This window comes from Perca fluviatilis, chromosome 1 (assembly GCF_010015445.1).
Source record: "Perca fluviatilis chromosome 1, GENO_Pfluv_1.0, whole genome shotgun sequence".
NCBI classification, from domain to species: domain Eukaryota; kingdom Metazoa; phylum Chordata; class Actinopteri; order Perciformes; family Percidae; genus Perca; species Perca fluviatilis.
The window spans coordinates 19,418,758-19,446,648 of NC_053112.1; the positions used below are offsets into that span (position 1 = coordinate 19,418,758).

General features: G+C 38.0%; 1 protein-coding gene across 6 annotated transcripts in view; it reads left to right on the top strand.

Moving 5' to 3' along the window:
• The first annotated feature begins 8,741 nt into the window (after positions 1–8,741).
• Positions 8,742–27,891, top strand: part of rbm20 (RNA binding motif protein 20) — a 51,936-nt gene continuing 32,786 nt past the window's right edge. For 3 of the 6 annotated variants that reach the window (XR_005640663.1, XM_039815406.1, XM_039815397.1), the window contains exon 1: positions 8,742–9,388. Coding sequence is in view for 5 of the 6 variants with exons in the window: in XM_039815406.1 (XP_039671340.1) it covers positions 9,267–9,388 (122 nt within the window). In the remaining variant the exon portion in view is untranslated. Of the gene's footprint in view, positions 9,389–13,003; positions 13,055–27,891 lie in introns of those variants that run through there. The other 3 variants (XM_039815382.1, XM_039815390.1, XM_039815419.1) reach the window with 2 other exon arrangements.

The following is a 27,891-nucleotide window of genomic DNA, read 5'->3' on the forward strand; positions in this document are numbered from 1 at the left end:
CAGGACTGTTAACATGGGAACCTAAATGAAAAGATGCACGCCATGCTCACGTAACACATCTAGTGTTTAAATAAATGAATGCTGTTATAGTCTATGGTGTGAACCTGATATGGGATGATTTTTGTGCCTTTAATTCCAAGCAAAACTTCTCAAGTATCAAACAAAAAACACAAAGTGTCACCTCAAAGGTAAAACTTAAAGGACAATTCCGGCGCAAAACGAACCGAGGGGTTATTAACTGATGTGTACCTACTCTGTCGCTCTCTGGGACATGTTTTCAAGCTAATCGAATGAGTTTGGAGCTGTACCTTTGAGGTGACAATTTTTTTGCTTGAGTTAGCGTTTTTGTTAGATACTTCAGAAGTTTTGCTTGGAATTAAAGGCACAAAAATAATTCCATAGGCTTAAGGCATTTATTCTAAACACGCGCATGATACACAGCAGATTATTTTATGACGGTAATAAAGAAACCTTGCTATTTAAAAAAAATAACAGGATACTGTTGTAGTGGAAGTTTCCTTTGCAGCAGGGGGGGGAAATTTCAGAGTTTAGTAAATTTAAACAAATAAGACAGACTGAGACTAAAACCAAGTTGGGTTTTTGTATTTTATTAAAAAAGATATATTTGCAAATATAGGAGCAACATGATTTCACAAAAGGCCGCAGCCCAGTGTGGAGTCAGTTTCTCAAATGAGTGAACAAGAACACTAGGCTTATATGCATTTTCAGAGTCATTTACACTCCCTGTACGATAGTTTTAGGGTGACCTTGTAGCCCCTATCTGTTCAGACAAACAGTGCTCACATTATGTTCCAGACTGGACGTCTCAGCAGTTAGAATCAAAATCTGCATGTGGGAAATGAGATCAACTCTTTCAGCATTTGTGAGAGAAGTAAAGTACGAATTAAACATAAAAATATAAGGAATTAGGCTTAAATGTAATTTTCCCATTACACTGTATTAAAATATTGCTGCCGAACCCGACTTTTAACATGTCGCCTTCCATCTAGTGGCTTCTGCACACTGCAACGAAAGATGTTTGCTTTATAGAAAAAACTAAAAGTTTTATTTAATATGCCTGGTAACTACTGTGAGCTAATGAACCACTAGTGCTGTGGCTGTTAGCATAAAGGTTTGAGGTTTTATATTAATCTCCTAACTTTTAATACACAGCCAATAGTGGCACATTCACAAGCACCATGTTACATGTAAGTACAGTTAAGACAAGCAATTAACATACAGTATTTTATGGTGAAATAGATTTATTACCTTTTGATTTTTTTTTCTTCAAATGCTTTTCAAAACCAGGAGAGAAAAAGACCATCCTTTTTGGGTGGTTATTGTGTGAATGTGATCAGGGCGTTCCTGCAAAAGAGAGGCTGCCTCTCAGTGAACCTTCCCTGAATAAATAAAGGTTGAATATTACATTTTGATGTTTTATTACATAATGCGTTGTTACAGGCTTGCTTGTCCCGCTGCTTAGAGGACAATTGATTTTCTAATTGTTGTGTAAAATGTAGGCTATTATAGGAGGGAAACGACAACAAACTTCGAGCTAGCAAGTTACACGCTGAAAATGGCAAGTTCTGAAGAAAATGTGGATCGTGCAACAAGGCAGGCCTGCTTTGTTCTTTCAGGGAATGATTGTAAAGAATTACAAAGAATATGTTGGTGGGGATTGCTATGGACAAAGTACACACGGCGATACACTGGTAAGAGCAAATTACGTTTAACCATGTACCCAGCTAATTTAAATAGCTCACGTTACTGTATTGTGTGAACAGTTACCTTTATTTAATATATTATATTTCTTTTTCGTTGAAGTGTTCCACCAAAACAAGTTCCTTCCCGAGACCCTTTTGCAGAGCCACCGTCGCTGCGTCCAGAGCTTAAGTAATATCAATAAAAATACTGATTAGAATTCAAATGAAAGAATAATATTAGTTTTGAGCTTCTCAGACTAACGTCCATGTATTGAGCTGACAAGAATCTGCCTGACAGAGAGACATTCAGTTAAGTCCTGTGGTCTGCTGTTGAGCTGCTGGAGCCCTCCACGAGGCCCTGGCTCAGACTCCGTGGAACCAAAGGTCACCAGCCGATCTGGCTCCTGATTTCACTACATGACCCTAGCTGCTGGCCTGAGGCAAAGTGTAATGTGCTCAAGGAAGATCAGTGTTGTTTTAATATCTTATTCTGTGATTTACATGGCTTTTTAACCTTCTGTAATTTAAACTGAATTGCTGTAAAATTTACAAAAAAACACAACAGGAGTGTTTTGAAGTGGTTATCTTTAAGATTTAGTTATTCATTTCTATTATTTTCATTGTGCTATTTTTGCACTTCACTTCAGAGAGATTGCTTGTCAATCAAACAACATGGATGGCATTTGTCATAAAAAAATGATCTTGTTAATATTTGAGATTTGGAATAAATCTGTGGGCTCATGGTGTCTATGACTGCTTGTGCTAACTATGAAGTTCTTTGTTCAAAAAGAGGCCGCGTGTCCTGAACGTCGCAGGACTTTTCCAGGGAAAGACCTACCCAATACCAGGTATTTCATAGCACCAACTTTAAAACCTTTGATAAACTGGGAATATGTTGATTAATTAAATAAATAAACAAAAAAAACTACATTTATTTATTTGTTCTGTAGATTAATATTCTAAATATTACATTTGAAGGCTTACATTTCACTGTAAGTGATTTCTATAGGTCTGGCAACAACACGTGTGGTTTATAAGTAAACAATTATTAGTAGTGTCGTTATAACAGAGGCATTTTCACTGCTACTTAAGTGCATTCTAAAATCAGAATTTCTACTTTTTTGCCCCTAAGTAGAGTTTTGAGTAGTATTTTCCCCAATAACCAGGAAAGGTGAAAATGACAGAGTAGCCTATAGTTATGCTGCTACAGTTTAGTCAGAAGAATATTTCGTTTCATTTTGCTGTTAGCGTCTTTTCCGTGACACTACAATCTTTAAGCAAGTTCCTAGAAATGTTCTTTTATGTAGAATAGATCTCTGAGTTAAGGAAGGATGGTTGACATGGCGTATACAGAGATGCTGCAGTCAGGATTCCATTTTGATGATTTCATTGAAATCACATGCAACTAAGAAACTGAAAGCAGCCAGAGCTTTCTTAACATAATAGCTTTTTTTCACTATTTGCCTTCTGCTTGAGTCATATTTAAGTCAAGTAATAGTACTTCTACTTCAGAATAATGTTATGGCTCTTTTCATCCCTGACAGGAACCTCGTCTGAGTAACCTGTCTTTACTCACTGCTACCCATCAAAGGATTATTATGGTAAGTGTGAAGTTGTAAATTCAGTTTAATTTGTATTCGCACATACAAGTTAGATTACCAATTTAACTACAAGAATCTGTTCAATCTTTTTTTTTTTTTTCTTTTTACAAGACTTGCCACTTAGTTATTTGCAAGTTAGTGTAGGGGCTGTTTAAGTCTATAAAATGCGAACGTGTTAACAAACTCTTTCCTAATCTCAGCTGTTTAAAGCTTCTCAGGTTTGGGACTGAATCCATTCGCACAGGCTCTGATGCAGGTTCCATTGCTGGTGTTAGTGTCATTCATGTCTATAAAACATTAACTGTTTATAAACTCACTTCTATTTTTGGCTGTTTAAAACAGGCTTTTATTTCCTTTGTGTGTTCCGTAAAGGCAGTGACACGATTAGACGATAGCGATTCTGTCGCATGGCTGTGTGTCACTGTGTATTTTAGTTCAACAATAAAAAATGCAACTGCTGTCAAAAGAATTTACAGGCTGTTGTTGTCAGTGATTGCTGGTGCCTCATTCCTTTTTTAAGCTGGTTTTATGAGGGCATATGCTCTCTGGATCCATGGACAAATGCTGATAGCTGGTTATGACTTCTCAGAAGTCTGGGTTAGCCACGAGGGCACCAATGTCTGTACTGCAATTTTTTTTTTTTGTAATTTAGACGAACCGTTTTGACTGAGTGTGTGTCTACATTTTCCAGGCTGTAGATGTGTGCACATGCTTGGGTTCTACACATCTGTAAATGGATCAATTGGCACACTCATAATATGAAAGAAGTGAAGCTATGTTTTATGCCAAGCAGCTTCAGGACAGATCAACCTGCAATGGAAACTGCAAACCCTTTAATGAGATAGCAAGAAACCTAAGACTTTTCTTGGCATGGGATTATTAGTGAATTTTAGTTTGATTGTATAAATGCTCCTGCCAGAGGCTATTTCAACTGGGAGACATTTTGAATCCAATGAAATGTTTGTTCTGTTTGACAAGAAATGAATCATTTAAAAAGATACATTTAACTTAAAGAACCCAAAACCAGAAAAACACTATTGTTGATAAACATACACAAACTATGTATGTCATTGTTGCTTGCTGGTGTGCCTGTTCAAGTGTGCACACAATAAAAGAGGCCTGCTGAAATAGATACCTTCTTCTCATGCAATGACCATAACCACTTATGACCTTCAGTGTGTATGTGTGTGTATGTAAGTGTGTCACATGTGTTTGTGAATGAATTTGTGAACTTTGGCTTGTCACATACTGTTGCCTGCTCAGTTCTCAACATAGAGGGCTCACTCTAATGAGGCTAAAGGTAGAATATTAGAATAGTTTTAATTAACAGACTAAGCCTGGTTAAAGGCTTCACACGTGTCAGCTTAAATCCACTGCAAAATAAACATTCCACTCTTTATGGGAATGCTCAGCTTCAGAGTGACATTCCCAGCTGCACCCGGAGCATTTTCTGGAAAACTGATCGCCTGGAAAGGGAGATGTTCTTACTTAGCACAGTCTTACTTTGGTATTTGGCAAATGGTATGGATTGTCAGGGTTATCTTTGTTTCACTGAATTATTGTGTCACAAAATATAATGGTGAGACTGATACAGAGATGTGCCATTACATTTTTCATCCAACCAGATTAGCACAAACCATTTCCCTGTTCCCTTTATCCCCGTAAAACTAGAAACACTCTAAATACCTCATCATTTTCTTATAATGGCTGCATGCATGGTAAGATATACTGTACTGCTAAATCCACACATACCAATTTTGGGACACACTGTAAGCTTAAACACTGAGACACACACACACATAGAGTTATTGCCTCATACCTTTGAAGTCTGCCTTGATTATTTTCCAAAATATATAGAAAAAGTGTGACACACTTTACTTGAAGGTATCTACATAAGAGTGACATGAACACATGATACAGTCATGACACATGAACCCTATCCCTAACCCTAACTTGTCATGAAAAAAACCGAATGACACTTACTAAAAGAAACGTTACTTATGTCCTAAACGTTCATGACTTGTTTATAATGTTTATGACACATTCATGACAGTCTCTTATGTAGATACCTTCAAGTAAAGTGTAACCAAAAAATGTTCTTTCCATACAGACATTTACAATATTTCAGGCAGTTAAATTTAATCATATATTTGCAGACCACAGAGACAACTTCTCCCGTCATACAAAACATGCAGGTCTATCGAGTAGGGCTGGACATTCCTATTTTTAGTATCTATCAGCAGTGCTAGAGAGGATGGTTGGATGTTTTGTGAGAGACTCAAATACTCTGAGCATTTGACTTCTTCAAAAGATGAATTCCCATAACATGTAGAATCAATCATTTCAAATGTAAAAAACAATGCAACGAAAGTAAAAGGCTTAAACTTGTTTCTTCAATATATGCACTAATAAGTGAAAGAATTTAACAACTTAAAACACATTTACAGACAATTGTTGAGTAATGTAAGTGTTCAGTGGGGATTTTAGTACAAGAGTAGTAAAGGGCAACCACTTGTTTGCACCCCTAGCTTCAGGTAAATCCTTTTGCAACGGAGAGCTGTATCTGCAAATCCGGCTTCTGGTCTTGTTGTGACTCAGACTTCCACACTTTTTCATCGGTTAGTTCTCTTGCTGCCTCTCTAAATCATCAAAAATGACTTTTCATCACTCAGTATTTCAACCACAACTGGCTACACTGAATATGACGGATCACTTCTCAGCATGTTCTCAGTTCACACGACTGCGCTAATGTTAGCTCGTGAGGAAGCATTGGTGAATTATGGGAAATGTGGTTCGATGGCACACTTTTAGAGTAGTGAGAAGGCTTAACTGATATTCTGACTGACTACTAACACCATAATGATTAGAACTAGACAGCATTTTTACACGGGCAGTACACAGGCAGACACACGCACAGACTCTAGTTCTTTGACATGGGTGTCACTGTGATCATTTTTAAAGGTTGGATTAGCAGCAGTAAAGTTGTATGTGTGTACTGTATGTAGGTGTTCAGTCAGTGTAACGCTTATCAGTTCAATTTTCTAAGCACAAACGGACATTTGGGAAAACAGAAAAATGGGTTCAAATATCCAATTTTTCATTTTTTTTTCACCTCAATTTCCTACTTTTATTGAGAGGATCATAAATTTAGAAAATTACAAAATTGCGTCTGGGCTCCAGTTATTCAATACTGCAATGGTGTTCTCTCCCTCGTTCCGCCTAGTTACGCACGATTGGTTGGATATTATCGTGGATAGACTTTGGGGTCAGAGGTGTTTGCAACTGATGGTTTCGAGTGGGGGGCAGGGCGGGGCAGGGCGTAGCTAGGCGGAACGAGGGAGAGAACACCATTGCAGTATTGAATACAATTATTCAATACTGCAATGGTGTTCTCTCCCTCCCTCAAGCCCAGACGCAATTTTGTAATTTTTCAAAATTTCTGATCCTCTGAATAAAAACAGAAAATTGTAAAAACAGTTTAAAGATCCAATTTTAGATTTTGTCAAGGTGGAAAAAAAACGAAAAATTTGATATTTGAACCCATTTTTCTGTTTTTCCAAATTTCCGTTTGTGCTTAGAAAATTGAACTGATAAGCGTTACACTGACCGGGTCCATTTTCAAAAACTTTTTCCATTCCGTAAATTGCTGCAGTGCAGTGGCTCATTTGTTTTAATATCAAAGAGGATGGTGATGTACGAGAAGGGAACTGTTAAAATGTATGTACAAGAAACATCCTTCCAGTACTATATTTGTGAAAGTTAACTATTGTATTGGGGATGTGGATTTTGATGGTTCTGAACGATTGCTGGAGATTCACTGGACAAACAAGTTTTATTGTAATTCACTTACAGTATGTTACTGCCATGCTCAACACTGAGTCATTCAGACGAGCACCATTATAAAAACCACTTCATCCTACAGTGGTATCTGCTTTCTCACAGGGCCGAAAATAAGTTGGGGGATTGTTATGTAGAGTCACATGACTATATGCACATGCTTGCAAACACGCAATGCTTAGCAAGTGTTTCCTGGTGGTTGTCAGCAAGGAATCTGTCAGATATGTTTTGACTTTTGCCATTCATCATCGAACAGACAATGTGAAGATGGAGAGAATGCTTTCTCTCTTGGTGGATTAAGAAAGTGCTTTACCATGATGTATGATTCAGGTCCTTGTGCACTGCTGGGAGAGAGACAGTGTGCTTTTGTCTGCAGTCGGCTGAGATTTGAACTGATCAACAATGTCCCTAGACAGTAACTCTGAAATACACAACACATTTACATTTGACCATAAACTTGTAGAATGCAAAGCAACTTTTTGCCTTGACTTATTTGCTCAAATTTGACTGCTAGACTGTTTTTGCAGTCTGTGTTTATCCTTCCCTGATAGCCGCTATCTGTAACACACGCACCAACCATGTGTGTTGAGTGAGTGAGTGTGTGTGTGTGTGTGTGTGTGTGTGTGTGTGTGTGTGTGTGTGTGTGTGTGTGTGACACATCTTTGTACATTTATGAAGTAGATTCATAAAGTCCTAGAATAAGTCAAAATGTCAAATTACACCATAAGAATGCTTGAGTCATGTGAACATAAGCCAATTGTTAGTGTTTGTTCACATTAGAAAACTTTGTAAAATCCGTTCATCAAATTTACACCACTTTCCTAGATTAAAGCAAAGTAGCAACTTTTCTTTGTGTTTTGGCTGTATATAATCTATTATATCCTTGCTATATTTTAGCTCTTATTTATCATCTTATCTGGTAACCTTTAAAAGGTGTCACAATTTGTTGTGAATCCTGAGTCAAACAAATCATTTGTAAGCAAATATCTACTTTCAAATTGTTATGTTTCTATGTGGAGACAGAGTTTCGGTTTCTGGAAATAGACATGGGACCTCAGATTCTCAGACTGATCCTTTGGAAACAGTCTATGCTCCCAGTAACAATATTAATCACCTTGCCAAATGACAACCTATCTATCCTATCCTATCAAACCAAAAATAAATAAAGAATAAAAAAATCCAACCTGGCAACACCAAGATAGACCTTGTCTCTTCCTTTTGAGGTGTCGTATATCCTTTAAGGATTTCCGATGTGCTCTTACTCAGTACTATTCTTCTGCTAATGGTGATTTATTACCGAGCACGCCCCACCTTTTGGCTCACAGATGTGAAACCTCAGACTGCCAGACCATTACAAAATGTGAATAATCTGACACGGTGTTTCAGGGGCTGGAGATCTGACCTGTCCAATGATTCAGCAGCTAAATTAATACCGACACCTACTGAGTGACTGATTGCATTCCCAGAACCCCAGTGCTTCCCTTCATTGGCCAGACTATGTGAGGGTGTGTGTGTCTGTGGGTTTGTGTTTGTGTGGGACTGTAGAGGTGATAATCAGTTGTGGCAGGAGGGACTTTCTTTTCCCTGTTGTGCCGCGTGGAGCTGTCCCGGGCAGGGACTCCCAGTTGGTCCCTTCCAATTCACACCCCTTCTGCTATCCCCTGAGCCCACCTCTTCTGTTATTCTCTCTTAAACTTCACTCAGTCAGCGTCCTGTTTGCCTTTGAAGAGGCTCTGTTCTGATTCCCCCATCTTTTGACACTTGAGAGAAGAGTGAAGGAAAGTCTTGTAGGTGTACATTGTGTAGTTCATAGGGAAAGAGTTGGAGAGAAGAGGCTAAAGGGTGCTTTGCTGCCTTTGCTGCCTTTGCTGCCTTTGCTGCTGTCGATCAGGACTAGCTGAGTGGAAGAGCCCCTGCTGGAAAGCTCAGCAGCCGGTCTTTTCCTTCCTGCTGGCCTCTCTGTAATCTGTCCATGCAGTAAGGGGAGAGAAAAACAGAGCAGGCTATAGAAGGTTGGCTCATCAGGACTCACTGTCTTTGGTCTGTGGTAGTTATTTTTGAAGGGAGTGTTTGGGGAGGTTCAGGGTGTTAAGGCTGCAGGTGGTGCTAGGGAGTTTGTTTGGCCATGCAGCAAGCTTGGGATCGGACAAGTAGCACTGACATTGTCAAGAGAGGCCATACAAAAATGCTGGGAAAAGGACAAAGTGGCGGATACCCCCCCGAGACAACGAGTGAACTCTTGCAGAGGTAAGAGAAAGTTATGTCCACCACAAAATCAGCAGGTGTATACAGTATAAGCACATCCCTGGTGCTCACATGGCTGTAGGAAAAAAATAATATGTTCCACAGGGATTTGGATGATGGTATTTGTGATTACACTGTATCTTCCAAATGTAACTGTGGTGGTGGGAAGTATTTCTGGAAGATGAATTATATATGTGCTGGAATGTCCGCCCGTATGAAACCTCCCGCAGTGTGTCTGGACTGAATTATATATCAATAATACTACAATCTGCTGTTTGTCTCTTAACTAAGTATTTGGATATTTCTCATAAAGTAGTATGGGTTTTTATTTAAAGTTACATTAATCTCAAATTGTACATAGCATAAAGGTGTTTGTGTTTAGGTAAAGACTGGCCTGACTACTCAATATAGGTGAGAGACAATCATTGCAGTAATTTGTATTATACACTATTATACATATACATCCTTGCAACTAACTAATGTTGCACAATTACCTGTTAATTAGTTTCTTGTATTAAGTACTTAAGACTAAAACATGGGACTAGGTTTTATTTAAAAAGAAAATTTAAATTAGCTATAAATTCTTTGTAAAACAACTCATGTTCTTAACTTTATCTGCCACAAAATCAAATCTTTGGTTGGCGTTTTACAAAGAAACAAATTTGGGACAGGGTGCAAAATTGAATCTTATCTTAAATTTTTACAACTATTGTATGTATTGTGTACATCAAGGAGAATAAAATATAATTTTAAAAGCTATATTAATACAAAAATGTCACAAGCACATTTTTTTAACACTGATCACATAAGGTTTAATAATGTTTAATGTTTGTATATTTAATATATTTAGCTAAACTACTTGCTGCTATGTTATCTTTTTTTAAATCGGCATCTTTCACCACAGTAGTGCAATCTTTTAAGTGAATGTGGTTATCAGTACAAATCTGTTTCTGATAGTTACATTAAAATTATACAAAATAAGTTTTTCACTGTGTACTGAATACATAAAACGACCAAATTCATGTTGAACATACCATATCTTGTCTGTGAGACTTAAATTTTGGCGACATTTAAAAAAATGTGTTAATTCAGAATTGGGAAATTACAATTCAATGTTTCTAAAACAAAAATGCATCTGGTGAAGTCATTTAAGTCAGGCTGTGAAAACATGTCAAGGCCCTACATTCAGTCTGTCAGTTTCGCTACATAGCTGTATTTCAGCACCGGGTGAGGTAATAAAAAATGTTGACATGTCACAGCTGATTTGCAATGCAACAAAAAATGTGCTTTGCAGCTTTGTGTATTAAGTGAGGACTGAATTGTTTCTTTTTTTCTTTATGAATTAGTATTGTTGGCCACATTACAGCAGTAATGGGCACAAGCTAAAGATTGAACATCAGATTGTCACCGTTTAAGACAGTGTAGTCCATTGCAGCCTTACTGTGTGGTTTAATGTATACAGGATGCTCCACCAGGCCCTGGAAGCTGGCTTTATTGGTCAAAAATGTGTCATGGCCATAGGGGTGATAATAAATAAGAGCAAACTGCATGTGCGTATTTTGTTGTTGTTGTTGTTGTGGCATCATTTAATTAGATTACTTGCTAAGCGACAAAGTAAAAGGGTACAGCAGTCCATAAATGGATTTTCAGTCTGCTGCTTATTTTAGATCATCACCTAATTAAGGATGTGCCACTAAACCTGATATCCAGCAGGGTTTTCTAAGATTTTGTATAAGAAATGTTTTTGTTTAAAGGTCTGTTAATGCACAACTGCTCAAAGCCATACACACCAAATTACACGTTTATGCTATTATAATTGCATATCTGTCTGTTTCCATTTCACTCTAGTTGCTGTACTGTTACAGAATATACTTAATACAGTTACACTCAATTTAATTGATTGGCTTTACATTGAAAATACTTAAGACTTACAATGTAGTTAGTTACGTAAAAGCAAGTCTATTTTATTCAAATTTCCCATCATTCCCATCATAGAATTTCAAATTCCAAAATGAATGGATTAGGAATGCAGCTCGGCTTTATGCAAGAAAGCACAACTTTGAATTATCTTACTGGTAATAGATTTATTACTTTATTTAATGATTAATTATCCTACATGTTTTTCACTTTCTTATTAAGTGAAGTTTATTTATATGGCCCAATATTATTATGTCCACATTAACAATGGTTCCTGGCCCAGACCAAGCTTTCTAAGGAAAACTCTCTAAAAAAGCCTAATGAGAATTTTAATTTTTTTAAATGGAGAAACTAGGCTACTCTAAGAGAGATCCCCCACCTTGGACAATCCTCCAACATTGATAGATGTTGTCGATAGAAAGAGGCAATTAAAATAATCTAACAAACAAAACAAAATGAACAGAACATTGTATAACAATAATAGAAATACATAGTCGAACAATATCACATTTAGATATAACATACCAATATAATAAATCAAATAGGCCAAGAGGGAGTTGCTGTATTGAACATAAACAGTTAAATAGCAGTTCGCTTGGAGGGACAAGCTTCCTATATCTTTTTCTTTTTTTAACACTCACGCTTTTTTAACAATCTCTTATCAATCTCTCTTAAATCCTCTCTTTTCAGAATCAGAAAAAAGCTTTATTGCCAAGTACGTTTTTACACACACAAGGAATTTGTTTTAAATAACAAGAACCTTGTTTGTTCTTTTGAGTCAGAGTTTTGATGTAATCATGGTTGCCGTTTCAACACCCGTCAGGGTCTTTTCAGTGATACTGTTACAGGATAAAAGTTGTGGTAGGGTTAGGCTCTGCTCTTAAGTGATATAAAAACCTGTCATTTGTTGGTCATTCTCTGAACAGGCCATCACATATTAAGACCAAGTTGTCAGTTGCATTCATTCCTGTATGTATATATTTTGAAAAATTAATATAACAGTAAGTAAAAATCCACAGTACAAAGCTTTAAGCTCTGGTTGAAATGCAGATAACATAAGGCCAGGGTAAAATACAAGTTAGAACTATTTACTTTTAACTCCTTATATAGTCCTAACATGATAAACTGAAATGATCTAAAAAGGTACTCTATGTGTCTTTCCTAAGGAAGGTATGATGCATTGGCCATTGCTTTAGCATGCATGTCCGTTTACACTTAGCTGACTTTCTGTGACTGTTAAGAACGTGAACCACAGTCTACACTTGTGCAAAATAAACAGTGAAAGTTGTATGGCTAAAGCTAGACAAACAAGCATGTCAATCCACTGGCCTTTTGATGTAGCTCTGTATTGTGGCCCCAGGCAAGCAAGGTCAACAGTAGAAACTAGTCAGAGACAAATGATATGATGAATTATGATGGTACTGAAAGATCCACGTAGCTAGAGTTATAGTCTTGTTTTTCCTTTGGTTTGGTGATGAATTCTTTGTGATGGATTGCAACAGATTTGTGGTCAAAAATATAAGTTAAGCATGGTTAACATGTATTGTCTCTACATTTTCACATTAACATTCATCCCTTCCCTCTTTTTGCCATTTCACTTTCCTCATCTTACCGCTCTTTCCCACCTGCTGGCTCTATATCACTCTGGCAGCATGTCACAGAAGGAAAAGTTGTCTAAGCAAATTTTACCTTGTACCACAGTCCCTGCAGCTCTTCAGCAACACACTGACGTGGGAAAATGCCACTGGGAAGGTAAATCTGACTGAGTTGTGCTTTTTTTCATTTTTTCTGCTTTATTGGGGGCCACGCTTTGTGTTTGCGGGGTTGAGTTTTTTCTTGAAGTGTTAAGACAGCAAGAGCCGCAGCCTACGTTTAATGACATAACCTGAGGGCACCAGATGTTGTTACATTGCCATACTGACACTCAAGATTGTAAAGGGAGAACATTTAGCTGTAAAGCACTATAAAATAAATCCTTTAGATGTTATGTTGCCTTTTTTGTGGCACGTTGGAAAAACACTCCTGTGTCTAATGTCAATTTCAAAAGAATTAGAACAACTAAGTAATGATTGTGTAATTCCCATATTACAAAAAGAAGACATTTATCTCCCATTTTTTTTACCCCACCCCTACTATTCTTTAATTATTTTTTTAAGCTAATTTAATATTTAACCATGGCTGACTAAAACCACACAATGTGGTGGCATTGTCACTGATTTTATGGAAACAAGCAATTTATTTTGTGCAGTTACTCTGTTCTACATTCTTAAGCCAATAATTTGTTAGCTGAATCTTGCACCTTTAGGTTTGTTATCATGAAAGAGGATTTTTCTGCCTATAGCGGGAGGTGTGATTTTGCATGTTTTTGTTTTGTTCTGTGACTGACCTGTGATCTATTCATCTACCCATTATCTCTGTCTGCCTCTCTGGGTATGTGCTTAATATTTCAAAATATTAGAAGAAACACCAAAGGTAGGCCCTAACTTAAACAGACTGGTGAAGTGAAAGTTTCCTGTCCCACTGAAGGTCATTAACAAGAGCTAATCTGGCGGGCTTTCTCGCACCTCATATGGCTCTACCCAAAAGCTTGTCTAGACTTAGATGTGGCGATTGATTAGGAAGCTGGCTTTACGGCTCTGTGACATTGCGGGTCTCCTTTGAAATCCATGGAATTAGTTTGAACAAGGCTGAGTAAAATAAATGCAGTGAGCATTTTAATTTGTTGTTTCAGACAAGGAACAGAAACAGGATTTCAGACACATGTTTATTTTTATTTTTTTAATCAAGCAACTCAGCCGTGGTTCAAAGTTCCCCTACACAGGCTAGGTGGTTGTACGAAAAGGAAAGGCAGTGTATAAACAATGGTCAATGTGTCTATTGCCTCCTACAAAATAAAAATGTAATCTAAATTTTGAAATACCATTGGGAGGATTTTTGTGTATAAAGTGTATATTTATTGTCATCTCCTGTAGTCTTACTACCATCTCTCTCCCCCCCCACACCACCACCACCACCACCTTAAGCATGTGTTCATTGCTGTGTTGACACGTGGAAGCAACTGTGGCTAATCTTGATGTTAAATGGCTGACAGTTGCATGGCACCAAGCAGGGGCCTCTGAGGCCAGTCTTCTTTCGTGGTGACATAAGTCAAGTCTAGGTGCATCTTGTGCATTAGTAAATCAGCATAAGATTGTAATGTAAAAAACACCCATGATATCAGCCTAAATCACAACATTGTGCCGTGAGAAAAAAAAGTACCATTCCCTCCAATTTATTTGCCCAAATGAAATTCTAGTGGCAGGTACATACACCTCTCTATGTTTAATTTAAAGTGACATTAGAACAGAAAAACATAAACTTGCAACACAGCACTTCTTTGGCGAGGGTTGCACTTCTAATTTTCAAGACATCTAGTTCTTGTACCTTCTGAATCGTTCCACGCCATGATTTCATTGCCAAAACTGTTAAATGCATATTCTTAAACCATTTTAGCATACGATCTATAAAATATGTTTATAAAACACATCAGCACACTACTCTGTAACTCTTCTGTATGGATTGGTTGGTTGGTTTCGGTTGGTCTGTTGTATTATTGTAAACATCAAAGAACAGTTTGAAGAAAAGTTGTCATTTGGCTTTCTTTTTACTGTTATGCCAGAAATTGTCCAACCTCGGGATGTCAGATTTCATTCGAAAACTTCACCAAATAGCCACCTGTACTGTATATTTTTCTCCGTGGTTCTGATTCTGCAGCATACAGTAATTATTATGTCCTAGTGGAAGGGGGTTTGCAGGCGTTGAGTTGGTAGACTTAGCAGGGCTAACTATCTGGAACAATGGGAGTGGATAGAGTTTAAGAGGCTTAAATGTCTTTATACTGTACACTGTATCCACATTAAAAAATAGCAATGTCAAATATTGTCGAGTATTTTCATCTGTATATATTTACCAATGAGATTTGCACATAACTTGGACAGGCTTGAGTTGGATACACCAGTTAATCCTAAAATCATCACAGTTTCCGGGTTTTCTTCTGGGGCCGCCATAAATGAAGCTGTAATGTGACTCAAGTTGCTTTGAGGACAAAGCTTTGTGACACTTTGTGACATTTTGACTCCCTGGAACATCAAGCAGGAATTGACCTTAGCTCAAACTACAGGAGAAAATGAATCAAGTGCTTAGTCCTTCATCACTACCCAGTCCTTAATGCTTAAATATATGAGCTGGCAGAGTTTAAAGGTCTCAGTGTAAGCACAATCTAAATTTAAAGGGTTGTTCATATGAAACTAATGAAGTGCAATGCCCCTTGGGAAATATTAGAAGCAGGCTGTAAGACTCTCAAAATGAGACTAGATTAGATAAGAATAAAGAATTTATTAATTTGTGTTTGTCTGCATGTTTGTCTCTGTGTGTGCATAGTGACTTTGGTTTTGTGTTTTCATGTGTTTGTGGGATATGTTGTGGTGTTTTCTAGTTTTTGTATGTACAAATATGAAAATTCTGTACATTTTACACTTGAAAGGGGAAATTACATCACTGTAGTCCTTCATCTATCAATTCTCAGGGACATTAGATGATCTCATAATTTTGTGCATTCATCATTGCAGGGCCCTTGGACTCAAATAGTACTAAGGTCAGAAACATAAGACAAGATCTTAAAACAACAAACAATTTTGGATCATTGTTGATGGATCAACGGAAAGCAGAAGTAATTCATTAAAGAGAGAGTGATTAACAAACAGTAATGGACTAGTGCCCCCTTGTTGCCTTCACATCTAGGGATATATTAGATTTTTTCAAACTGTTCAAATGTAAAACCGGGAACAGAAAGTGGATGACGGGAGCCCCGCCTTAAACAAAATATATTAATTCAGACAAAACAAAACTTTTTTCCACAATGAAATGTAATTATTGTTTATAGAGATTTTTAAAATGAATGTACTCAAATTTAAGTGAAGTTTTTTTTTAGTAAAGACTATGTAGAAGAAAAAAACATACTTTCTCCATAATGTCCACTTGAGTTTTCACTATTCTGTTGATTAGGTACTCTAGGTACTAGTGTAGGTAGGCTGGGGTACGTGGGCACTTTGCTTGAATACAGCATTATTAATTCCCCCATTAGGTTCCATGTGTCATAAGTGAGTCAGACACTGTTTTAAGATCTTGTCAATACTGCCACTGCTGTCCTATTTTCTTCTGACTAGGCTAACGTGAGTAGGAGGCCACTGCTCCTTGTTATCAATCAGATGCTTTTGGTATTTGTTCAAGAGATAGTGAAGGGAGGGAAGAGGGTGAATTGAATGTTGCTGCTACTTTGCATGGCAGATACAGTACAGAGTGTTTTTTGTCGACACTGCAGACAGTGTGCAAAAGCCCATACTGACTGACCATACTGATTTTTGTCACGTTTTGTCACAAAGAACAGTCATAAAGGAGCTACTTAACAGTAAAACCATTTTACCTCTTTTTTTGGTTGTTTCATTGCTGTATAAGTTGAGTGCACAACATTGACATTTTCTATGTTTCCTGTTTCTATGTAAACTATATACACAGGGGACCTAAGAATGCTATGAAGACCACAGGAACAACCTATTATTTAAACCTGGAGTCTACCTCACCATGCAGAGCTAGTTATGTTTCTAAGCAGAGGGAAGTTTTCTGCAGACATAAGAGGCTTTATTATCATTACTGACACTACTGTCTTACATTATCGAAAGTGTGTTTGTATTCGCTGAATATTAAAAAACAACAAACATTTAAAATGTAAGAAGCAATTTAAATTCTGGACGTGTATTGTCCTGAATCTCCTACCAGATGGTAGGAGCCTGAAGAGGCATGGTGAGCAGGGTGGGTGATATTGGTGGCACTGCTTCGGCATCGGGCCTCAAAGTTGTCGCCGACTGCTGGTAGTTGAGTTCCGATGATCTTCTGGGCTGCCTAAGTGACTTTCTGCGAAGCCCCTGTTTCATTCTGTTGCATCTGGTATACCATGCTGAGATGCAATAAGTCAGTGTGCTTTCCCACTGTTCCAAGTTAATGAGGAGGTTTTGGACATACAAGGGTCTACAAGGAAATGTTCCACAGTTGACGGGCTTGTAGGTACAGTCAGCGAAGTCACACCTTTTGTACACGGGGGGACATGTGGTCTGCAATTTTGCAGATGACAAAATTTCATGTGACTTGTCTCAAAAACTGTCCTACCTAAAACCCATGGATCCTTTTCGTGGGACTTTAAACGGCAACCCTCCAGACTGAGTTACTGCCACCCCACAGCTCTCTTGTTATAAAGCAGTATATAGTGTTATGGTAAAAGCCCTTGGAGAATGTATAGAAAGCATGTTGCCCTCCGGGTTTAGCAGTTGAAAAGTGGGGGTGTCTAAATGATACATAAACCCACCCCTGTTTTAAGTCTTACACAGCCACTCTGCTCTGTTCTGTTAGGCCAGCACCAACAGCTGAGGCCAGGGGAGATTGTAGCACGTGTGGTCACCCCAAAGGCATTTTGCTTTTGTCCACACGGTGACAGGGACAGAACACAATTTTTTTCTAAATTTACAGTACCTCTGCCACACACGTGAGGCAGGCAGACCAAAAACAGATACAAGACACATGCCATCAGAAGAGTCAGTTATAAATTACGGTTTACATAAATCAAAGAGCAAGACTGTTTGAGATTATCAGACCCAAACGGAATCTGAGTTTTTCTGCTTGGGGTGTAGATGTGTTAACATTCTGAGTTTTTTTTATTTTATTTTTTTTAATTTGTTAAAAATCTGCAGACAATTCTGGGGAATTCTGTGTCCGCAGAGTCTGTGTAGCCCTGGTGATTATATTGAATTAGAGCTTGAATTCTATCACTGTCATGGTGAGGATGAACAAGTGGCCCCTATCTCATCATTAGGGCTGGCTATGTATAGGCTTGGCCTTGAAAGAAATAGGCTGCTCAGGAGGGAGTACCATGCAGTCAGAAGGGGGGCATTGGATGTTAATTACCTCCCTATAATTATTAATAATCCCCGGATAAATGATCAGTTAGGGAAATATGATTCACCCATCCTGACATCAATGAGTAGGAAGTGGCAGTGCTTTAGACCAGGGAGATATTCATGTATTTATTAGGCCACAAAGCTTTTGATTAAGTTTCCATAGGTTAAAAAAAAAAGTTAGCTGGTCTAGGCTTTAGTTGTATCAAATGGTTAATTTGATGTCAAGCCTACTCGTAACTTTGTCAAGACTAGTGTTAAGATGTTGCAGTAGGATGCAGTGACAGTGTAATGTACTGTGCGCTAAGAACTTGGACACAATTCAGTGACAAGGCTGTGTGCCTCCCTCTTACACTGAATTACATAACCATTGATAGATGCATTGATACACACAAGACAGTACCGCAAGGGGAATTTTTGGCTGGACTGCGAAAGACTGTTGCTGAGTGAGTGAGTGATGAAATTACACCATTGGTCGGAAATGGCTAGTGAATGTTCAGATTTTACCAGCCACTCAATAGCTTAACATTGTTTTGGCTGGTGAGTGAAGCAAATCTACCACCCGCTTGCATATTTTACCAACATCTGGCTGGTGGATGGTGCTAATTTTGTACCCTGGTTGCTGTTTAACAAAGTAATATTATTTACTCAGTAACACTTTAGATGAGTAATCCAGAACATTTTTTATTTAAATAGCAAGATTATATTGTTGAATTCATTATATTAAAGCACTCCTCAAATGTATCTTAACCATGTCATGTGATATTCTACTTCAGTACACAACACACAAGTATTTCACGATCATACACGGTCAACATAGTCTTGTTTTTTTTTTGGCTCTAGGTATAAGCAAGTCATCTGTTTGTGGTAGGCTGCCTTTTAAGTCAAGGGAATATGTGGCCCAAGGGTGAAGGTGATAAAATATTGGTATTTGACCCTAGTAGTATAATCTGGCAACAAGGTTAACAGTTTTATCCTCAGCAATTTGGCAACTTCTTAAAAAGCAGTTTTGGCAAATTCATAAAGGTCACCAAGACAAACATCAGAGCAATGTGATACACAAGTTTATCCACTATCAAATCACTGTAATAGATCAACTTTGAAGTGTTAAAAAGTGTTATGACATGTTATCTAAGCCCATTTGATTCAGGTCAATGTCAACAATTTGGTATTTTTAACATTGTTATATGGGCATACAGTATGTCCTTGTAAATATTAACAGCTTTTGGCCTGGAGAAGTTTCAGGGCCAGTTTACTTTAGCAGTAGAGTTAGGTGAACACTGAACTCTAGTTGACTGCTCCTGGAGGTAAATTTAGCGTCAGCACGCACATTAGCTTGTACAGTTAGCGATACGTTTCGCATATTTTGTAAAATTTTTCCGCCTAATGCAATGTAAAGAATGCAGAATTAGACACTGGCATTTCTAGAAGTAGGCATGTAGGTATTTCATTAAAATAGTATATCACGCATAGTGGTTGCACACCATGTGTGATTATTCAGTTTATTTATTTTTTACATGTCTATCTTGTGTGTGCAAAGCACTTAAGGATTACCAAACTGACTTGTTTGCTGTTTGTGTAGTAAAGCGTTGTTGTTGCAGGTTGTAAAAAAAAAAGAAGATTTTACGTGTTCAATCCTGCTTGTTTTACATAACTAGACTTAAGGGCATATATGTTCTTTTCCATCAAAGGAATTCCATTACCACCAGATTACTCAATCTAAATTACTGCCTCTGTTTTTTCACCAAATTATTATACTCTATGTATGAGACTCATTAACATGTAGCAGATGAAGGCTCATCAGCACCGTTCACACTTCTATACTGGACCTTATATGCCATTGAGTGGCAGCTTGAGGAATCCTGGTGATTGTTGTGGTGTTAAAGCTACATTGTGTAAGAATTTCTCCCATCTAGCGGTGAAATTGTATATACAACCAACTGAATATTACTTTCTAGCCCCTCCCATTCCGATCGCGTTTTAACTCCTACGGTTGCCGTATTATTATTATTATTATAAGTATGACTTCTTCCGTGAGTGTTCCTTCCAGTGTAATAATAGTTTTACGTTTTCGTTATTTTGGTACCATTTCATTGCTAACATCAACTATCAGGTTCCCAAAAGAATGCAAGCTAATGTTAGTAAAGTATCAGTTTGATCCTCCATCTTCAACAGGCTTTCAAATCTGCCGGCAGTCGCGTGTAATCTCTCCCTGACATTCGTCACAGTGCCACTGAGTGTAAAAGCGCAAAAGACGGAGGATATGTCCCTCTTTAGCTAATGTATTTTAAAGATGGAGGCACAACATGGCAGAATACGAGCGACTCGCTCGTATGTATTATAATAGTATATATGTGTATAATAGAGTTGGCTCATGTTGCTTTTTGACCCGTTCCTATTTGTTTACCCCCTTCTGAGATGAACTTAAAACTTGGCTGAGGCAGTACATGGTCAAGACTGCTTACCATCTGTACAATTTCATTTTGTGTGATGACCTTTTTTGTCTTTTTCCACTTTCTCTCTGTAAATGAGTAATTTTACATTAGCCTTTTCTGTGATCTGTAGGTATAATGTTGATGATGTTGTCTATAGTGTCTGTCTGTCTGTTTTATGGAGTAATTTGTGTCTGTATAGAGTGCAACCTTTGCTATAAAGGAAATCTATTTTGCAGAAACGCTGCAGCTACAGTTACATATAACCTAACCGACCCTTAAGCTATTTCACACTTTAGCCGCAGATTTTACACCAGTGGGATCCCACAGAACTTTAGAACAGATTTACATTGAGGGATTAGATTTAAATGGGCTGAGCAGGATAGGAAGATTGACTCTCATGAGACCACATTGCCACCAGTGAGAACCACTCACTCTGTCACCAAGCCCACTTTGTATTATCTTTCCTGTAATCAAAAACCATGGCACCATGCCAAACTCATACCATAATAGTAAATTAATTAATGGCAGTTTTTTTAAATATGTTTTCAAAACTCAAAAACTAAGGTAATTTAATAATGCATTTCCTTTAACAGTATCTTAGCATCTTTGCGTGCCGAATGTTTTATCGACTGCCTTTACAACAAAAAAAGATTCCACGTTATTGGGATACGGGAAAAGGAAATTAGAGAATGTGCAATAACATGGTTATTAAATGCATTTAAACACAATTGGTCAGTAATCAGAAATGAACATAGTTTGAACTAAGACTGGCATATGTAAAGTACATTAAAAGTAATGTTCTATAAATGACCTGTAGCTATATATGACTGCAACTTGAGAATTTGAATTTTTCTCTTTTAGGTCGAAGCATTTAGGCTGACTGCTCTGTAAGAGGACAGGCTCAATCACAGTTGTATCTGCTGCTACACTGACCAGCTCCTCTGGAGCAGTTGAAGGTTAAATTACTTGCTCAAGAAGGTTCATTCTTTGGCTTTACCAGTTTTACCCAGATTTATACTGCCAGTCTGGAGATCTTTCAGACATAAACTTGTTTCTCTAAGCAACATCATCAACTGTATTTATTAATTTTATCATCATAAAACATATGCAATGATTCAACAAATGCAGTTTCAGGTTAACTTTCAGAGAAGACATGGCATCAGCATATAGATTTCAAAGGAGGCGAATGTCAGTTCCAGCAGCATTACCTGGGAGGTTATGTGCCTCCCTGATGCAGAAGCATAAATTGACCATTAATCTGCCATCCTCTTTGCAAGAGTCTGATCTGTGATAAACTCAACCTCCTCTTAAGTTCAGGTGCCATTGAGTGTCTCAATCTCTCTAAACCTAGTATATTTTGCATGTTACAGTGGTGAGTCATGTAAAGGTTTGTGGGTCTGGAGCAAGCACAAACCTTACATAACACTAAAACAGTTAATTTGGGAACTAGGATAGATCATGCATAGTGCTGTCAAACGATTAAAATATTTAATCGCGATTAATCTCATTAATGTCATAGTTAACTCACAATTAATCGCACATTTTTATCTATTTTAAATGTCCCTTGATTTCTTTTTGTCCCATTATTTTTTTCTAATTTTAATGCTCTTATCAACATGGAAAAGTGGATTGGCTTGCTTTGTGCTTTTGTCGCCTGGCTTTGAGCTGTGTGCTTGGCCATCAAGTGGTATTTCAGACTGGACGATCACTTTGGTCTTGTCAATGGAACCATTTGGCAACTTTCTAAAAGTAAACTTTCCATTCAGAATCTTATTGGCATCCATTTCGGCGTCTCGCGCTTGCCATCCACTCAAAACGAAACGTTAGCCTACTACTCTTTGGCCAGCTTGCAAGCCCAAACAAGTGTGTGCGGGGTGCCTGTTGTTTTGTTTCTGATTTAGCTAGATCCGGTGTGGTGTTGTAGTTTTTGTAACGTTAGTTGTTGCAACAGCATGTGAAAAAAACTACAAAGTTTGCTAGGCCAAAAAGAACGTTAATCTCGCGATAAAAAAAAAGTACACCGTTAAAATAAGTTTGCATTAACGCCGTTAGTAACGCGTTTAACTGACAGCACTAATCATGCATCATCGTTGTGTTGATGTAACAACAAGTTTGAAGCTCAAATTAAATGAGTTTTTTTTTTCTTTAGTAGGTAGTGATTATTATTTAAATTGCTTGATCTCTTTAGCTTTAATAGCAATGTCAGTATTGTTCTTACAGTTCATTGGTCATGTAGGTTAATGGCAAATGAGTGAGTGAAAGCAAAATAATCCTGTTCATTTCATCATTATACTTGACTCATTGCTGTTATGCAACTCTCTTGTCTCTCAGTCTGTCACTCATTGCTCTTTTTCCACCAGTACCATTTTTTCTCATTTATTCTTCCCAAATGCATACGCATTTGTGTACTCATACATATGCACACCCACACAATGGGTTAGATAACCACGCATAGGTGTGATGATAACATATATTCTTTGGTCTAACCCATGTCAGAAAAGTTTACAGAATGTAATTGTACATTGCATTTGTTTTGCTTGACTTTTGGTTTGAGACTTTGTTGGAGGGTGTAGTCCAAAGTAATCTTATTCCAGTCCATCCAGCTTTAGGCAAGCATAATGGACTTCTTTTAAATCCCTGTCTAGTCTTCATACCTGACAAGACTATACCATATTTTCAGGAATTAGTTGGTGTCACACTAGTTTAGTAAACCACTAGTTTAGGTGGTGATGGCACAGTGGATATAACACATACCTTTGGTGTGGGAGACCTGGGTTTGATTCCCACTACGATACATCTACCAATGTGTCCCTGAGCAAGACACTTCACCCCTAGTTTCTCCAGAGGCGTGTGACCTCTGACATATATATATATATAGCAATTGTAAGTTGCTTTGAATAAAAGTGTCAGCTAAATGACATGTAATGTAATAACCAAACCAACAGCAAAAGAAACAGGCTTAATGTTATCATAGACATTGCTTGTACATGTTTGTGGCTCTACCTGGAATAAGAGTTTAAAATTACTCCTCTATATCGTAAAGACAACTTTGAATTCTTAAACTCCCCATTTTGTACATTAACTCATGGTGCTGGTTCCAAACTGAAAACAATATTACGTCAATCTATTCCTAGCCTTTGGTATCAGTCTCACTACTATCGCTATCAGGGAGTGTCAGGGACGGATGAAGAGATGTCTCTGTGTGTGTGTGTGTGTGTGTGTGTGTGTGTGTGTGTGTGTGCGTCTGCGTCTGCGGAGGCACGGCTAAGAGAGAAAGAAAGTGGGAAGGCAGAGAGGGTGAAACAGAAAAAAAGCTTTAAATAGGAAGAAAGACAGTAAAAGAGGGATGTAGATGCATACACAGACAAATAAAGAAAATGATAGAGCAATGCTCTCATGCCTGGCAGTTTGAGGAACAGATTAGAAATCAGGCATGCTAATGGGCCACCAAAAATACCCAGTGTGATGAGGGAAGTGGCCTAGAAGGTCTCTGTTTGTCAGCACAAGGTCAAAACCCATACCAGAAACCGATTATTCTCCCAGGTGATCAATTGCACCTCAGGGAGGTTGGAGGGCACAGGTGGTGGCTTCGTACATCCCTTTTCAGATAGCCGTTATTAAGTAATTGGCTATAATTGCACTGCTGATATAAATCTCTTCCCTGCCTTCCACATTTCTCTCAGTAACACAAACTGTTTTAGACAAAACTTGTCAGAGTGTACACTGCACATAAATAAATAAGATTGCATTTATGTTTTAGTGTGTGGGTCTGGAACAGCTCAGATACAGCTGTCAGTGAGTCATCAATGTGAAGATAGCGGAGCAGTAACCTTCCTGCCTCCCTGCAGTGTGTGGATTTGCCCGTTTCCCCCTTGCAGATAGTAAAACTGAAGATAAAACTTCTCTATCTCAGATTGGCTCAGTGTATTGTCTTGCAGTGCAAATGCCTTCCATTTAATGCATGAGCACTTTCTGGACCTATATAATGGACAAGCACTTCATGGACAAACAAATCAAATCCTAACGTATTATTTTTCTTCAGATCTGACACGCTTCCCCCTTCCCCTGGCAGCTCTGGTTTCCCCAGTCTCAGATGCTATGTTAATTCATTTTAGTTTAGTTTAGTTTAGTTTAGTTTAGTTTGGTTTTAAACCAATACATTTAATTATTAAATTATATGTGCAATGAAACTAATGGTAGATCCTGTTTATTTGTAGCCATAAAGTTATGAAACACAAAATTAAAAGTCTTATTTAATTGTTTCTATCTAATGACCAGGCTCCACAGAGAAGTCCCTTGATGGTCGTGACTCCAGGGCATAGCCGACCCATTCTGTCCACCGGCTTTGAGAGGGATTTCTCACTTACACTGGGATTTTGCTGGACAACTTTCTCTTTTTCCCTTTTCCCCCTTTTGTTTATTCGTCTTTTTGGGGGTCCTGCAGAGCAGCTGTTGAAAAAGTTGCTGCGTTCACTCACTTTCATTATTTGGGTAATTTGTACTAATGGCTATTTGAGCAGCCTGCAGCTTCCTGGGATGAGACATGTTGAGCCATATGGCCACAGTGCCCTCCCTATTACTGTCAGACCTGTACGTATTCCGTCCACCATGTGGGTACAGGCTTGTGTGATTGATAATGTATTTCAGCATTTCAAGACATAATTTTAATCCATTTTCATTTTCATTTCAACAATACTCCACACAGTTTTTGGTGGAATCTATCTAACAGTTGTCAGTATTGGAGTTTTAGAAGAAACAAACATTGGATCCACATAAAAAAATCCAACAGATTCTCAAATATTGGCATTAGAAATCCATTATTTACCCTATACTCCTCATAACATCCTAATCTCCTCTTTCAATATTTAACATTAAGTCACCTAAATGTGCCAAATATGACTTAAACGTATTTATGGGACTCAACAATAGGCCATACTATAATTCACGAAGGAACTAAACTGAAGGAACATGCATAACAATAGTAGAGATAGTCTGCTATGTTTGTAACTTTCAACGTAGAAATTCAGTGCCGATCACTCTATTTTGTTAAACCTGAGGTCCCCTAATAATCTCATGCATTCATGATTAGTTTTCCTTGATAACTGATTATGCACTGTGGTTTCACAAAATTAAATAGCAGGGATTTTATTTGCAATCTTTTGTTTCCTGAACAGTCTCAAACCACATTGTTTCCCTTGGAAATCACGTTCAACCACCTGTGCTGTGCTTGTACTGTTTGTTTACTTTCAATACTGTATGCTTGATTTGATTTGAAAATGTACAGTTTTACGTATTCACCATAAATACACAATAATATAAAAATAGGGCAGGAAACCCTAAGGCTATTCTAATTACTGCTCAAAAGCAATGAGATAATTAAAAAACATTATGGGAGGAGAGACAGGAGTTGTACTGCCTTTGGCTAGGAAGTCAGTGATTGGGACAATGCAACTGGGTTTAATTGGTATTTGTAAGCACGGCGGCAGTGACAGATGCTAAAATGCAATGATTGCTTTGGACAGAGATGGAGTGGAGTGAGAGTGAGGTAAGAACGAAGAGAGGGGGATATGAAAGGAAGGAAGGAAGGAAGGAAGGAGAGAAGGACTGAAGGAGGGGTTGTGGGAATCATCGCTACGTCACCTTGTACACCAATATAGCTTCGATGTTGCTGACCGCTGTCGGGGAAGACTTCAGTTAGGTGTTCATGCTGTACCCTGCAGCTGCTCGTGAATAGAACAAATTTGCATCCTGTAGAAAGTGTAATTGTCTATTTTATAGGTTTATATTTGGAACTGCAGAATTTCATAAAGAAAAAGTATATACTTTTATTGTGTCACTGGTCAGCACAACAGCTAAAAGAAATTTACTGTCTACACCCAGGCAGCAGCTATAAATAACTATTTCAGAGCAGCAGGAAAAATGGCTCGTCAGGCTCAGTTGTCAAAGCCAACACAATCCCTCCCCCACTCCTCATATTTCTTCACCTCTGAGTCTTGTGACACTTCCTGTGCTGAAATCCCTAACTGGCAAATATTTCTCTAATCCAATTTAAACAACATTAACTTGCTAAAGAAATGCTTTCTTATTTTTTACCTGATATGGGCTTGCCATTTTCCTGTAATTCTCCCTCTTATATAGGTCCTTCTCCCTCACCTTTTTTGAGTGACTGGAATTTTAAGGGAATGTTCTTTTGTCAAACTTGTGGCTACTGTGACAGGAGTTATAGCTGCTGTAAGTTTAGACTTTCCCTTTAGCCTGTGCGGTCGCCATCCTTTCCTTTTGACAGCAGCAACTTTGGATCTCTTATGTCACTCTGTCCAAAGACCAAGAAAGCTGTCTCAGCACCCAGTTGCACTGTCCCAGCACTCAATGTCAGTGGATCCCAGGTAACTGGAGAGCTTTTCTTAGCTCTTGTCAGCACACGCACATCAAAACTGACCATAAAACACCTGATAGGCCAGAAAAGAGGGGCAAGTGTTGATAATCTGTCAAAACAGTGGTGTTGGCATTCATGGTTTACATTAGAAAGCTTTGCTGGTTTACTTTACAAAAGTGCATGATGAGCACATTTTTAGTCCAGGCAAGACAGCTATGAATTGTGTTTTTTACACTGTTGTAAAACCATCTTCTTGAGTCTTGGTTCTTTTAATTTTTAGAGGTTTATCTTCAAACTTCTTAGCAAATGCCCCAAACAGGTGTTACTCTAAAGTCCTCACATGGGCACAATGTCAGCAGAGCTTGTAAAACTAATTGCAGATTTCCTGCTTAGGGACATTTTTTTTTTGAATGCTTTTAAAGTTTTATAGTTGGCAGGCAGCTGTCAAGTCAGAAGGTTCCTTTTGACCTGTATGTTTCTCTGTGACCCCAATATCCTGTGTTACGCCGTCCTAATGGTTGAAACAAGATCACCTACAGCTACCATGTGTATGTGAGAGAGAAGTGGAGAAAAAATGTTTCTCCCGCTAGCCTCTCAGGGTTTAGTGTTTCTGGGTTTAACTTGTTTGTGTGTGACTCAGTCAGTGACTTAATGTCAGGCATGTGAACTTATAGGTTTATTTGACAGTGGAAAGCCAAGCCCGGGTACTTGCGGTTCTAGTTACCTCACAAACTTTAGTTTACGTTTTGATATCACTTCATAAAACCCTGTGACTGATCCCAAGCATACATCTAA